Source organism: Oreochromis aureus, linkage group 12 (genome assembly GCF_013358895.1).
Source record: "Oreochromis aureus strain Israel breed Guangdong linkage group 12, ZZ_aureus, whole genome shotgun sequence".
Taxonomy (NCBI): domain Eukaryota; kingdom Metazoa; phylum Chordata; class Actinopteri; order Cichliformes; family Cichlidae; genus Oreochromis; species Oreochromis aureus.
Window position 1 is genome coordinate 19,848,669 of NC_052953.1, and position 14,317 is coordinate 19,862,985.

Consider the following 14,317-nt stretch of genomic DNA (forward strand, 5'->3'; position numbering starts at 1 on the left):
TTATTGATGAGACACAATCAGGCTTTATGAGAAATAGACACATTTCTAATAACATTAGACTGGTTCTGGATTTACTTGATTACTCTGATTTGGTACCTGACAATAGCTTCATTCTCTTCCTGGATTTTTATAAGGCTTTTGATACAATTGAACATCAATTTATTTTCTACTCTTTGGAAAAATTTGGCTTTGGTGAATTTTCCTGTAAAGCTGTCAAAACCTTATACACGAATGGCAATAGTTCTATTAAAATGATTAACGGCTCCACCCGAGATTTGATCTGAAAGCGTGGTATTCGCCAAGGATGTCCTATTTCACCATATTTATTTTTTACTTTGTACACAAATTCTTGCAACTAATATCTCAAACAGTGTTGTACAGGGAATCACCATAGCTGATAAGGAGCTCGTCATCAGCCAGTTAGCCGATGACACCACACTCTTCTTGAAGAATGCAAACCAAATCCCTCCAGCCCTTAGTGTGATTAATGATTTCTCTGAGGCCTCTGGTTTATGCCTAAATCTAAGAAAGTGTGAGTTACTAGCAATTAAAGACTGCCCTGCAAATACTATCTGTAATATTTCTGTTAAACAAGAAGTCACATACTTGGGACTGTTGATATCCAAAGACCAAAAATCAAGATGCTCCTCAAACTTCACTTCAATTATACAGAAAACCCTAAAAACGTTCAAGAGTATGTGAGTAAATAAAGAGTAAACAAAGAAAAAACAAAGAGTAAATAACAGTAGATACTAAATATTGAATGTTATTGTGCAGCACGCAGCATCAACAGCACACAATGTCCTTTGAGGTAGCAGCCAAGACAGGTGTAGTTTGTGTCTGTGAACACCCATGCGTACACCTGTGTGCACACCTGTGTGGATGAGTGCGTTTGTATTCAAAAGGTTTCTCCATGTAACTGCGTTTCTGCTGCTAGACGGTGTGGGGAGCTACAGCCCCCGTCCCCCAGTGCATGAAGCAGGCATGGAGAAGATCCAGGCCCCAGAGTGCGAGAGCCCAAGGACGATCATCGGAGGGGCAAAACCGTGCCACCCTCCTGGGAAGAGCTGAGGAGAGCCCCAGACAAGGGGTCACCCGGCAGGGAGTGTGGTGAGGGGAGATAGGCCTCCATACCTTGGAGGGCCTGAGATGTACCCAGACAGAGAGGTGGAGTCTAAGACCCAACCTGACATATAGACAGACGAACAGGCACACACACAGGCAGAAACGTGCATTCCCACCCTCATGGACACAGACAAATATTCGGCACTCACCCAACGTGGAGACAGACACATATGGACACTGTACACACAATCACACTCCCCAAACATACTCTATACTAAATATTTGTAACTAAGTAACTAAGTATTTGTGCTTTGGTACTTCCTGCCTTTGCTTTCTTTTAGAATCACTGTGGAAAGTTTTGAATTAGTAGCTGTTTTAAGGAATGAATACAATGAATATAAGTCGATCAAAGTGCTCAAATACAACCACTCAGACTTAATAAACCAAAGGAAATCAGTTCAGTCCAATTAAATTTTATTTGCAAAATGCCTGTTGACAAGGCGCTGCTTCAAGGCACTTTATATTGTAAGGTAAAGACCTACAATATTACAGAGAAACCCCAACAATCCGAGGACCCCTATGAGCAAGCACTTGGCGACAGTGGGAGGAAAAACTGCCTGTTAACAGGCAGAGACCTCCGGCAGAACCAGGCTCAGGAAGGGCAGCCATCTGCATGGCTGGTTGGGGGTGAGGTAGTGACACAGATGGAATGTGTTCATGTCACTTCCTCACAGCAAACAGATGTTATTGTTTTCTGTTGTCTAATATTTTTGGTGTTATAGCAAATACAGGCCCTCCTGTGTTAGAGATGTAACTGCCTCCAGTGTATTTTAAGTAATGTTTTTAACCATATCCCTTAGTGTTGATGTTTATTTAAGAAAAAGTCAATTTATGTTTGTTGACCAGCCTAAAAACTGATTATTTCTTTCAGTGTATGAAAGGGAATGATTGGTTCTAATTGTGCTTTCTGGTGTGGGAACAGGTCGGCAGGTTCCTTAGTGGTGTGGCGACTGGGCTGACGGGTCTGTTACTTAATTATGGGGGTGTGTTGGTTAATTTTGGGCATCTGTTGCGTAATCTTAGCAGAGTTGTTGGTTAATTTGAGGGGCCTGCTGCTCAAATTCTGCAATGTTTTGCCTACGAGAGGAGGGAGGTGAAAAAACGTTTTTTCTGTCTTTTGGGGAATACTGCACATGAATCTGGTTGAGCGCCCAACCTCAGACTGCTCATATGATTTCGCCATACAGTTTGACTTGGCCTTGGTGGAAATAGGAGGTAGCGGGGTGTGCTTTGCGCTCACCTCAAGTGTCAGGTGTTTATTTTCTTCAACAAGGCTGGTGTTCTTAGCCTCATATACAGAAAGGATTCGCTGTGTTGTTTCTAACTGCTTTTTGAGTTCGCGATTTTTCCACTCACATCTGTGGAGTTTCTCTATGGCATCTTTGTTTTGAAGTGCAGCCTCCTGATTCAGCATCGACCGCAGTTCTTTATTTTCTTTGTCTTTTTCTGTGACCAGTTGTTTATATTTGCATAGCAAGCGGTCCCGGCGGCGCTGGTCAACTACTAATGTGCGACTGGACATGTGCATTTTTCTTTTAGCGTTAAGTTTGTTTGTTAGCCACTGCGAGACTTTTCCTCCATTTCTGCAACGTGTTTGCGGAACTCAGTGGTAGAGCTTTAAGGAAATCTCCTCACGCAGGTCCTTTATCTGCTTCGTCAGACCGTCAATTTCCTCTTTTGTCCTTCAATCGTTTGTCTTTGAATTGAACTCAATTGATTTTCAGTTTCCAGCTGTTTAATTTTTTGCTCCTGCTGAAACACCATCTTTTTATAGTGTGTGAGCTCTTTGTCCACCTTTTCTTTGTCTGTCAAAATCTGGCCCAGCCTTTTCTTAACTACGTTGCGCTCCTCCTCGACACAGGCAAGTTGTTTGGCCTGTGCCGTCTGCGCTTCTGCCTGCTTTTGTTTGACGAGCTCCAGTTGATTTTTCACAGCAAAATACCTGGTCTGAGACTTGGATAGCTCTGCTTGAATCTTTTCTCGTTCGTTATCCTTTTCTTCTGTGTCTTTTGTCAGCGACTTTATGGTGTCCTTAAATTGGCTGATCACGGTCTTAGCCTCAGACAACTCCTTATTAAGTGTTTCACGCTGAGGCAAAAAGTCATCATTTGTCATCTGTATTTTAAGTCTGTGTTCTGTTTCTGTGAGAGCATTTCTCAGACGGACAATCTCATTATCTTGGGACGTCATTTTCTTAAAGGATTTCTGCCTCTCGCGTTCAAGTTTGGCTATTTGTTCTGTTTTCAGCTGCAGGACTTTCTCCAGGTGTTGCACACTAGAACACTGCTTTGAGGCTTTCGTTGTCTCACTTTCTATTTCCACTATTTTCTCTTTTAACTCTTTTGCTAACTTGTTACTATCAAAGTCCTTTGCCAAAAGCAGATCTGACAGTTCATTATTTTCATTATCAATGCGTGTTTCTCCATAGTTACCCTGTTCTTTTTCTCTTCAAACTCCTCTGCTTTTTTTTGCCATTTTTTAAGTTCAGCCTTTAATTTCTCTGCTTGCTCCTCCACTGTTTTAAGTCTGTCTCTACATTGAAACAACATGCTAGCCTCTTCAAGATATTCCGATGTCCTTTTTCAAAGTTTAGCCTCTCTTCTTTGAGCTGGTCCTGGACTCTAAGCTCTTTTTTTATCTGTTCTTTTTTTCCTTCAGTTCTTTTACTTTTACGTCTTTTTCAGCGGTCACCTGACTTAACTTTTGCTTCAGGACCTCATTTTCTTTGCTCAGTGTGTTGATTTTGACTTGAAGGGAGACAGAAATTCCACGTCTTTTCTTTCTCCTCCCGTCTCTTTTTTTTCAGTGGCATGTTTCCTTTCCAGGTCTTTGCATTTCTTTTGAAGATCCAGGATTTCTTTCTCATATTTGCCCGATTCAGTCAACTTTTCTGATCCTGCAGGCTTTATCTCACATTTAACCATACGTTTTCTTAGTCGGTCTATTTCAGAAAGATGGGCGCAGGCTTCCCGTTTAAGTCTATCAATATCCGCCACTTGTTCCCTACACACTTTAACAAATTCAGATATTTTTTCTGTTGGTCCTTGTTTTCAGCCATGAGGCGTTTTTCCTTTTTTTAAATTTTTCAAGTTGTTTTTGCTGTAATTCTAGTGTGGCAGCCATTTTTAAATGAATGTATTTAATTTGTATTTATATTGTCCGTGCAAAGTTATCAAGTACAACAAGTTATCTACTCATGTAGCGCTTACAGTTTGTGTACATGGGGTGTATTTGTGACTTCTCGTGAAACCTGGCTCCGGCCCCTACAGCTGTCATCAAAGAGAATTCAGTGATGTCACAGAACATCACAGTCAAAATTAACAACTGTAGAGGGGCGTGCCAAGATGGCGGAGTGAGTAGACGCTCTCTACCGAGGTCTGCACAGAAAGTTCGTGAACAACGGTAAAACCTCAACTTTATGCTGCTAACACTAACAGTTGACTAAACAAGTGAAATACAGCAATCATAGGGCAAGAAGCAGCAGAAAGTTCCAAGTCTAAGATAGCGCCTGAGAATGCTAACGAGGAGAGTGCTACGCCCAGCAACATGCTAATGGATAGCTTCCATAACTACGCAGCTACTACGGTGGCACTCACGTTAGCCGAAGAAGAAATGGATGAGTTCCACCTCTCCCTGTCACACCTCTTAAATCGCCAGCTCCGAAGAAGGTGATGTACGAACGCAGCAGCTCTGACGCAGTTGATGTAAACCAGATAATTTCCAGTTTGTCGGCATTAATTAACTCCAGGTCTGATAACATTGAGAGCATGGTGAGAGAAAACTCGAACATGGTGAAAGAGAATACGCTCCAGATTGAGGGTCTGAAAAAGACGATTGATTTTGTGTGCGCGGAAATGAAAGATATGAAGGGAAAGTTTGCGACCTGGAAAAAAAAAAAAGTAACTAAAGAGGAAGGTCGAGTGGACAACTGCCAACAGAGAATATCTGAGTTGGAAAGATATTCCAGGAGGTGGAATCTCAGACTACATGGAGTCAAGGAGGCTGAGAAAGAAGACGTAAGGGGAAAGGTGATCGAGATATGCCAGTCTGTTCTGCCAGAGCAAAATCATAGGCTGCCTGACGTCATCGACACCGACTCGGAGCCAAGCGACAAGGTAGCACCAGACCCAGAGGCATCATCGTGCAGTTCACCTCCCGAATCTACAGAGATGCTGTATGGAAAGCAGCCAAAACATCCTCCTACCTGCAGGACAATCATTTGAGGTTCGCTGAAGATCTGTCCAGGGAGGACAGAGAACGTCGTGACAAACTGTGGCCGATGATAGACAAAGCCCGTAAGGATAGGTCGGCTTATTTCGTGGGAGGCCGAGGATTCATCAGTGGATCAGAAGTTTTCCCTCCTTGATAGAGACGCTTTTTCAGTCTCCAAAATGACATTTCTGTAAGATTGTTTACATGGTGAACTTGATATTTTCACCCTCAGGTTAAAGTTTTATTTTGTGTTGAAGAGTGTTTTTTTCTATAAAAAGCTAGATTTGAACCATAGCAGATAGTTAAGTACTATATTTTTATAAGCTTAGTCACTCAGGGTTTTTACTGTTCTATTACCTAAATTGTGCAGCACCCGGTCCCCTTATTCTATAGATCTATTCTTAGCTGTAGAAGTTTAGAACTTACTTTTTCTCTTTCTTTTTTCTAATAACTTTGTCTTTTTCATTTGTTTCTCTTAATACCAGGGGTTTAAGACAAACATGTAAAGCATAAAGCTTTGTTTTTGTTTGCCAAACAATTTAAAACAGATTTTGCTTTTTCCAAGAGAGTCATTCCACACCTGCTGATACAAATTTTGGAAATCTCAATGGGGTAATGAAGTCTGGTTGTCCCATGGCTCTGAGCGTTCTGCTGGAGTTGCCACGCTTAAAAATTCTTTTTCTGGGGATGTGTTACATTCTGACTGTGACACCTTAGGACACTACCTCTGATCAATAATCAGACACAATAACAGTACTTTCATTGCAGTAAATATATATGGTTACAATAATAAAACTGAAAATGATAAATTACTTGACTCCTTAGAAGAAAGAATTACTTTCTGGCTCTCCAAATACCCAAATTCAGTCCTCTTAATTGGTGGAGACTTTAACATTGCTTTAGATAATATGGTTGATAGGTGGCCTCCAGGGCAGCAGTCTTCATACAGTGCAAACTTAAAAAATTTTATGGGAAAATTTAATGTTGCGGATATTTGGAGAGAAAAATTTCCAGACGATAGACTCTTTACTTGGAGCAATAAGACAGGATCCAGGCAATCACGTATTGACTTTTGGCTTGTTTCTGACTGTATTGATAAAGATAATATTACTGTTAATATACTTGCCACCCCTCACTGATCATAGAGCAATTCACATTAGCGTCCAAATGTTTACACTAGATAATATACCTCATAAATTCTCTTATTGGAAGTTAAATAATTCTTTACTAAAAGATAAGATGGTTAACATGCAGATTAATAAATTAATTGTTTATTATTGGAATAAAGCTAACAGAGAGAAGTCCTTTTGTACCAATTGGGAAGTTTTTAAATTTGAAGCATGCAAATTCTTGAGAAGATATGGGAGTCAAATTACTAAATTAAGGAAAGCTGAAGAACAAGAAGTGATAAGCAGAATTGCCTCTTATTACCAGAAGTCCCCAGAAGAAATCTCAGAGGAAGATAAATTAACTTTACTAGAACTTCAAAATAAATTGGACGGTTTATATCGACGCAAGGCTGAGGGTGCTTTTGTAAGATCCAGGAAGAGGTGGCTGGAGGAGGGTGAACAAAATTCTGCTTACTTTTTCAGGCTTGAAAAATACAGATCAAAAACAAACTCTATTCATCAACTAAATATTAATGGCGTTGTCTCCGACAATCCTAGAGAAATTTCATATTTCTGTGCCGAATTTTATTCTAAACTATATAACTCAAAATATAATGATGTTGTCTCAACGCGATTTTTCAATAATATTAAAAACCTAAAAACTATTGTTGTGGAAGATAGGAGTTATTGTGACAGCCCTCTGACTGTGGAGGAAGTCTGTACTTCCATTTCTGCACTTAAGGCCAATAAATCTCCTGGCACAGATGGTTTGACTGCAGAGTTTTATAAATCATTTTCTAATCTCCTGGCTCCGTTTTTACTGCAGGTTTTCACAGAAAGTATAGAGAATAACACCCTCCCTCCTACTCTTACTCAAGGTCTCATAACACTTATTCCAAAACCAAACAAAGACTTACTTTTTATTGATAATTGGAGACCCATCTCCTTGCTCAATAATGACTATAAGATTATGGCTTTAATACTTGCTAACAGAATTAAAGAGGTCTTGGACACAATTATTGATGAGACACAATCAGGCTTTATGAGAAATAGACACATTTCTAATAACATTAGACTGGTTCTGGATTTACTTGATTACTCTGATTTGGTACCTGACAATAGCTTCATTCTCTTCCTGGATTTTTATAAGGCTTTTGATACAATTGAACATCAATTTATTTTCTACTCTTTGGAAAAATTTGGCTTTGGTGAATTTTCCTGTAAAGCTGTCAAAACCTTATACACGAATGGCAATAGTTCTATTAAAATGATTAACGGCTCCACCGAGATTTGATCTGAAACGTGGTATTCGCCAAGGATGTCCTATTTCACCATATTTATTTTTACTTTGTACACAAATTCTTGCAACTAATATCTCAAACAGTGTTGTACAGGGAATCACCATAGCTGATAAGGAGCTCGTCATCAGCCAGTTAGCCGATGACACCACACTCTTCTTGAAGAATGCAAACCAAATCCCTCCAGCCCTTAGTGTGATTAATGATTTCTCTGAGGCCTCTGGTTTATGCCTAAATCTAAGAAAGTGTGAGTTACTAGCAATTAAAGACTGCCCTGCAAATACTATCTGTAATATTTCTGTTAAACAAGAAGTCACATACTTGGGACTGTTGATATCCAAAGACCAAAAATCAAGATGCTCCTCAAACTTCACTTCAATTATACAGAAACCCTAAAAGCGTTCAAGAGTATGTGAGTAAATAAAGAGTAAACAAAGAAAAACAAAGAGTAAATAACAGTAGATACTAAATATTGAATGTTATTGTGCAGCACGCAGCATCAACAGCACACAATGTCCTTTGAGGTAGCAGCCAAGACAGGTGTAGTTTGTGTCTGTGAACACCCATGCGTACACCTGTGTGCACACCTGTGTGGATGAGTGCGTTTGTATTCAAAAGGTTTCTCCATGTAACTGCGTTTCTGCTGCTAGACGGTGTGGGAGCTACAGCCCCGTCCCCAGTGCATGAAGCAGGCATGGAGAAGATCCAGGCCCCAGAGTGCGAGAGCCCAGGACGATCATCGGAGGGGCAAAACCGTGCCACCCTCCTGGGAAGAGCTGAGGAGAGCCCCAGACAAGGGGTCACCCGGCAGGGAGTGTGGTGAGGGGAGATAGGCCTCCATACCTTGGAGGGCCTGAGATGTACCCAGACAGAGAGGTGGAGTCTAAGACCCAACCTGACATATAGACAGACGAACAGGCACACACACAGGCAGAAACGTGCATTCCCACCCTCATGGACACAGACAAATATTCGGCACTCACCCAACGTGGAGACAGACACATATGGACACTGTACACACAATCACACTCCCCAAACATACTCTATACTAAATATTTGTAACTAAGTAACTAAGTATTTGTGCTTTGGTACTTCCTGCCTTTGCTTTCTTTTAGAATCACTGTGGAAAGTTTTGAATTAGTAGCTGTTTTAAGGAATGAATACAATGAATATAAGTCGATCAAAGTGCTCAAATACAACCACTCAGACTTAATAAACCAAAGGAAATCAGTTCAGTCCAATTAAATTTTATTTGCAAAATGCCTGTTGACAAGGCGCTGCTTCAAGGCACTTTATATTGTAAGGTAAAGACCCTACAATATTACAGAGAAACCCCAACAATCCGAGGACCCCCTATGAGCAAGCACTTGGCGACAGTGGGGAGGAAAAACTGCCTGTTAACAGGCAGAGACCTCCGCAGAACCAGGCTCAGGAAGGGGCAGCCATCTGCATGGCTGGTTGGGGTGAGGTAGTGACACAGATGGAATGTGTTCATGTCACTTCCTCACAGCAAACAGATGTTATTGTTTTCTGTTGTCTAATATTTTTGGTGTTATAGCAAATACAGGCCCTCCTGTGTTAGAGATGTAACTGCCTCCAGTGTATTTTAAGTAATGTTTTTAACCATATCCCTTAGTGTTGATGTTTATTTAAGAAAAGTCAATTTATGTTTGTTGACCAGCCTAAAACTGATTATTTCTTTCAGTGTATGAAAGGGAATGATTGGTTCTAATTGTGCTTTCTGGTGTGGGAACAGGTCGGCAGGTTCCTTAGTGGTGTGGCGACTGGGCTGACGGGGTCTGTTACTTAATTATGGGGTGTGTTGGTTAATTTTGGGCATCTGTTGCGTAATCTTAGCAGAGTTGTTGGTTAATTTGAGGGGCCTGCTGCTCAAATTCTGCAATGTTTTGCCTACGAGAGGGAGGAGGTGAAAAAACGTTTTTCTGTCTTTTGGGGAATACTGCACATGAATCTGGTTGGCGCCCAACCTCAGACTGCTCATATGATTTCGCCATACAGTTTGACTTGGCCTTGGTGGAAATAGGAGGTAGCGGGGTGTGCTTTGCGCTCACCTCAAGTGTCAGGTGTTTATTTTCTTCAACAAGGCTGGTGTTCTTAGCCTCATATACAGAAAGGATTCGCTGTGTTGTTTCTAACTGCTTTTTGAGTTCGCGATTTTCCACTCACATCTGTGGAGTTTCTCTATGGCATCTTTGTTTTGAAGTGCAGCCTCCTGATTCAGCATCGACCGCAGTTCTTTATTTTCTTTGTCTTTTCTGTGACCAGTTGTTTATATTTGCATAGCAAGCGGTCCAGCGGCGCTGGTCAACTACTAATGTGCGACTGGACATGTGCATTTTTCTTTTAGCGTTAAGTTTGTTTGTTAGCCACTGCGAGACTTTTTCCTCCATTTCTGCAACGTGTTTGCGGAACTCAGTGGTAGGCTTTAAGGAAATCTCCTCACGCAGGTCCTTTATCTGCTTCGTCAGACCGTCAATTTCCTCTTTTGTCCTTCAATCGTTTGTCTTTGAATTGAACTCAATTGATTTTCAGTTTCCAGCTGTTTAATTTTTTGCTCCTGCTGAAACACCATCTTTTTATAGTGTGTGAGCTCTTTGTCCACCTTTTCTTTGTCTGTCAAAATCTGGCCCAGCCTTTTCTTAACTACGTTGCGCTCCTCCTCGACACAGGCAAGTTGTTTGGCCTGTGCCGTCTCTGGGCGCTTCTGCCTGCTTTTGTTTGACGAGCTCCAGTTGATTTTTCACAGCAAAATACCTGGTCTGAGACTTGGATAGCTCTGCTTGAATCTTTTCTCGTTCGTTATCCTTTTCTTCTGTGTCTTTTGTCAGCGACTTTATGGTGTCCTTAAATTGGCTGATCACGGTCTTAGCCTCAGACAACTCCTTATTAAGTGTTTCACGCTGAGGCAAAAAGTCATCATTTGTCATCTGTATTTTAAGTCTGTGTTCTGTTTCTGTGAGAGCATTTCTCAGACGGACAATCTCATTATCTTGGGACGTCATTTTCTTAAAGGATTTCTGCCTCTCGCGTTCAAGTTTGGCTATTTGTTCTGTTTTCAGCTGCAGGACTTTCTCCAGGTGTTGCACACTAGAACACTGCTTTGAGGCTTTCGTTGTCTCACTTTCTATTTCCACTATTTTCTCTTTTAACTCTTTTGCTAACTTGTTACTATCAAAGTCCTTTGCCAAAAGCAGATCTGACAGTTCATTATTTTTCATTATCAATGCGTGTTTCTCCATAGTTACCCTGTTCTTTTTCTCTTCAAACTCCTCTGCTTTTTTTTGCCATTTTTTAAGTTCAGCCTTTAATTTCTCTGCTTGCTCCTCCACTGTTTTAAGTCTGTCTCTACATTGAAACAACATGCTAGCCTCTTCAAGATATTCCGATGTCCTTTTTTCAAAGTTTAGCCTCTCTTCTTTGAGCTGGTCCTGGACTCTAAGCTCTTTTTTTATCTGTTCTTTTTTTTCCTTCAGTTCTTTTACTTTTACGTCTTTTTCAGCGGTCACCTGACTTAACTTTTGCTTCAGGACCTCATTTTCTTTGCTCAGTGTGTTGATTTTGACTTGAAGGGAGACAGAAATTCCACGTCTTTTCTTTCTCCTCCCGTCTCTTTTTTTCAGTGGCATGTTTCCTTTCCAGGTCTTTGCATTTCTTTTGAAGATCCAGGATTTCTTTCTCATATTTGCCCGATTCAGTCAACTTTTCTGATCCTGCAGGCTTTATCTCACATTTAACCATACGTTTTCTTAGTCGGTCTATTTCAGAAAGATGGGCGCAGGCTTCCGTTTAAGTCTATCAATATCCGCCACTTGTTCCCTACACACTTTAACAAATTCAGATATTTTTTCTGTTGGTCCTTGTTTTCAGCCATGAGGCGTTTTTCCTTTTTTTTAAATTTTTCAAGTTGTTTTTGCTGTAATTCTAGTGTGGCAGCCATTTTTAAATGAATGTATTTAATTTGTATTTATATTGTCCGTGCAAAGTTATCAAGTACAACAAGTTATCTACTCATGTAGCGCTTACAGTTTGTGTACATGGGGTGTATTTGTGACTTCTCGTGAAACCTGGCTCCGGCCCCTACAGCTGTCATCAAAGAGAATTCAGTGATGTCACAGAACATCACAGTCAAAATTAACAACTGTAGAGGGGGCGTGCCAAGATGGCGGAGTGAGTAGACGCTCTCTACCGAGGTCTGCACAGAAAGTTCGTGAACAACGGTAAAACCTCAACTTTATGCTGCTAACACTAACAGTTGACTAAACAAGTGAAATACAGCAATCATAGGGCAAGAAGCAGCAGAAAGTTCCAAGTCTAAGATAGCGCCTGAGAATGCTAACGAGGAGAGTGCTACGCCCAGCAACATGCTAATGGATAGCTTCCATAACTACGCAGCTACTACGGTGGCACTCACGTTAGCCGAAGAAGAAATGGATGAGTTCCCACCTCTCCCTGTCACACCTCTTAAATCGCCAGCTCCGAAGAAGGTGATGTACGAACGCAGCAGCTCTGACGCAGTTGATGTAAACCAGATAATTTCCAGTTTGTCGGCATTAATTAACTCCAGGTCTGATAACATTGAGAGCATGGTGAGAGAAAACTCGAACATGGTGAAAGAGAATACGCTCCAGATTGAGGGTCTGAAAAAGACGATTGATTTTGTGTGCGCGGAAATGAAAGATATGAAGGGGAAAGTTTGCGACCTGGAAAAAAAAAAAGTAACTAAAGAGGAAGGTCGAGTGGACAACTGCCAACAGAGAATATCTGAGTTGGAAAGATATTCCAGGAGGTGGAATGAAGTCTGGTTGTCCCATGGCTCTGAGCGTTCTAAAACAGATAGATATCCAAAGACCAAAAATCAAGATGCTCGTCAAACTTCACTCCAATTATACAGAAAACCCTAAAAAAGTTCAACCAGTGGCTGCAAAGGGACTTGTCGTTGAAAGGTAGAGTGTTAATTACTAAAGCTGACGAGATATCCCGATTAACATATGCTGCTCTCTCCTTACATCTGGATAAGAAAATTAGTAAAGATATTGACCGTATGCTGTTTAATTTTATATGGAAAAACCGTACGCATTATATTAGAAAAACTGTTGTCATGAATAAGTACGAGTCAGGTGGGCTTAACGTCTTAGACTTTTCTACTTTAAATAACACTTTCAAAATTAATTGGGCTAAACATTTTCTTAAAAACCCTACCTCTATCTGGAACTTTATACCATATCATATTTTCTCTCGTTTTGGTGGCTTTAATTTTATTTTAAATTGTAATTACAATGTTGAGAAACTCCCTGTAAAACTTTCATCCTTCCATAAGCAAGTCCTCTTAGCGTGGACCCTCATTTATAAACACAACTTCTCACCTCACAAATACCTTATCTGGAACAACAGAGACATTTTATTTAAAAATAAATCACTTTTCCTGGAAACGTGGGTCCAAAATGGGATCCTATTGGTGGCTCAGCTGGTTAATAAAGAGGGACAACTACTTACTTACAACGACTTCATTGCACTATATAATTTTCCAATCAGTGTTCAGGAATTCTCAATGGTGCTTGGTGCCATACCCTCAGGGACTCTAATGTTATATAAAAACACTGACAGCTCAATATCTACCTCAGTCACTCTCCCTGATCCAGCTGAGTCACCAATAGGAACAATCTGCTTTTCACAGGAACTTGGTAACAGCAATAAGAGAAAACGTAGTTTATTCCAAGAAGATGTCGTCTCTCTCCCATATGTAATATCTTACTGGAACCGATATGTTCCAGATATCAAGTGGAAGACAGTCTGGATGATCCCCCATAAATATTTGATTGTAAATAAGGTGAAGGAAGTCTCATTTAAAATTCTACATAAATGTTATCCAGCCAGTCACTACATGGTAAAATTTAAAAGAGATATAAATACTAACTGTACTTTCTGTGGGGATCATCCAGAAACTGTGACACCTTTTTTGTTACTGTTCTTTTACACAGAGATTCTGGAAGGAATTTAGCAGTTTTGTTATTGTCCATATTTTAAGGGAATTTTCTTTACGATGGGAAAATGTTTTATTCTGTTTCTTTAAGTTCCCCAAGAGGAATGATAAATGTTTTTTTTATGATAAATTTGTTAATACTTTTAGCTAAATTTTTTATCCATAAATGTAAGTTTACTAACAAAACACCATATTTCTGTCATTTTTTTAAGGATGTGGAAATGTATATACAATCAATATCAGACTCTACTAACAAAAAGGCTCTCAAAACAATATATATCTGTGAATTTTTGCGTGTATTCTTGTAACTTTTACCCTGGCTTTGTGTGTTCATGTTCTGTTGTTTTGTATACTTCATCTGTTCGTATGTTGTATACTCATTGTTTGTTAAATAAAGTTTAACAAAAAAAAAGAAAATTGGAACAGTAAAAAAAAAAAAAAAAAAAATTAACAACTGTATCGGTCGTTAAGTCTAACGTCACTAGCCGTGTCTGGGCCTAAACTCCGCTGCAGGTCCATATATCAAACGATCACTATGGCATTACTGAGAGTTGAAAAACTGTCTAAAGCAG

At 40.2% G+C, this 14,317-nt stretch overlaps 1 protein-coding gene across 2 annotated transcripts; it reads left to right on the top strand.

The window, feature by feature from the left end:
- The first annotated feature begins 302 nt into the window (after positions 1-302).
- Positions 303-14,052, top strand: LOC120443153. 2 transcript variants are annotated; one of them, XM_039621181.1, is made up of 2 exons: positions 303-653; positions 12,638-14,052. In XM_039621181.1, exon 2 carries the CDS (start codon positions 12,807-12,809, stop codon positions 13,761-13,763), a length of 957 nt encoding a protein of 318 aa, XP_039477115.1. In that variant the 5' UTR covers positions 303-653; positions 12,638-12,806; the 3' UTR covers positions 13,764-14,052. The 2 variants fall into 2 exon arrangements, with proteins under 2 accessions (XP_039477115.1, XP_039477114.1); XM_039621180.1 differs by lacking the exon at positions 303-653 and adding an exon at positions 7,749-8,112.
- Positions 14,053-14,317: the final 265 nt, after the last annotated feature.

Excerpts from the sequence above, each read along its gene's own strand:
- LOC120443153 (XM_039621181.1), top strand. The coding sequence starts at position 12,807 with ATGCTGTTTAATTTTATATGGAAAAACCGTACGCATTATATTAGAAAA.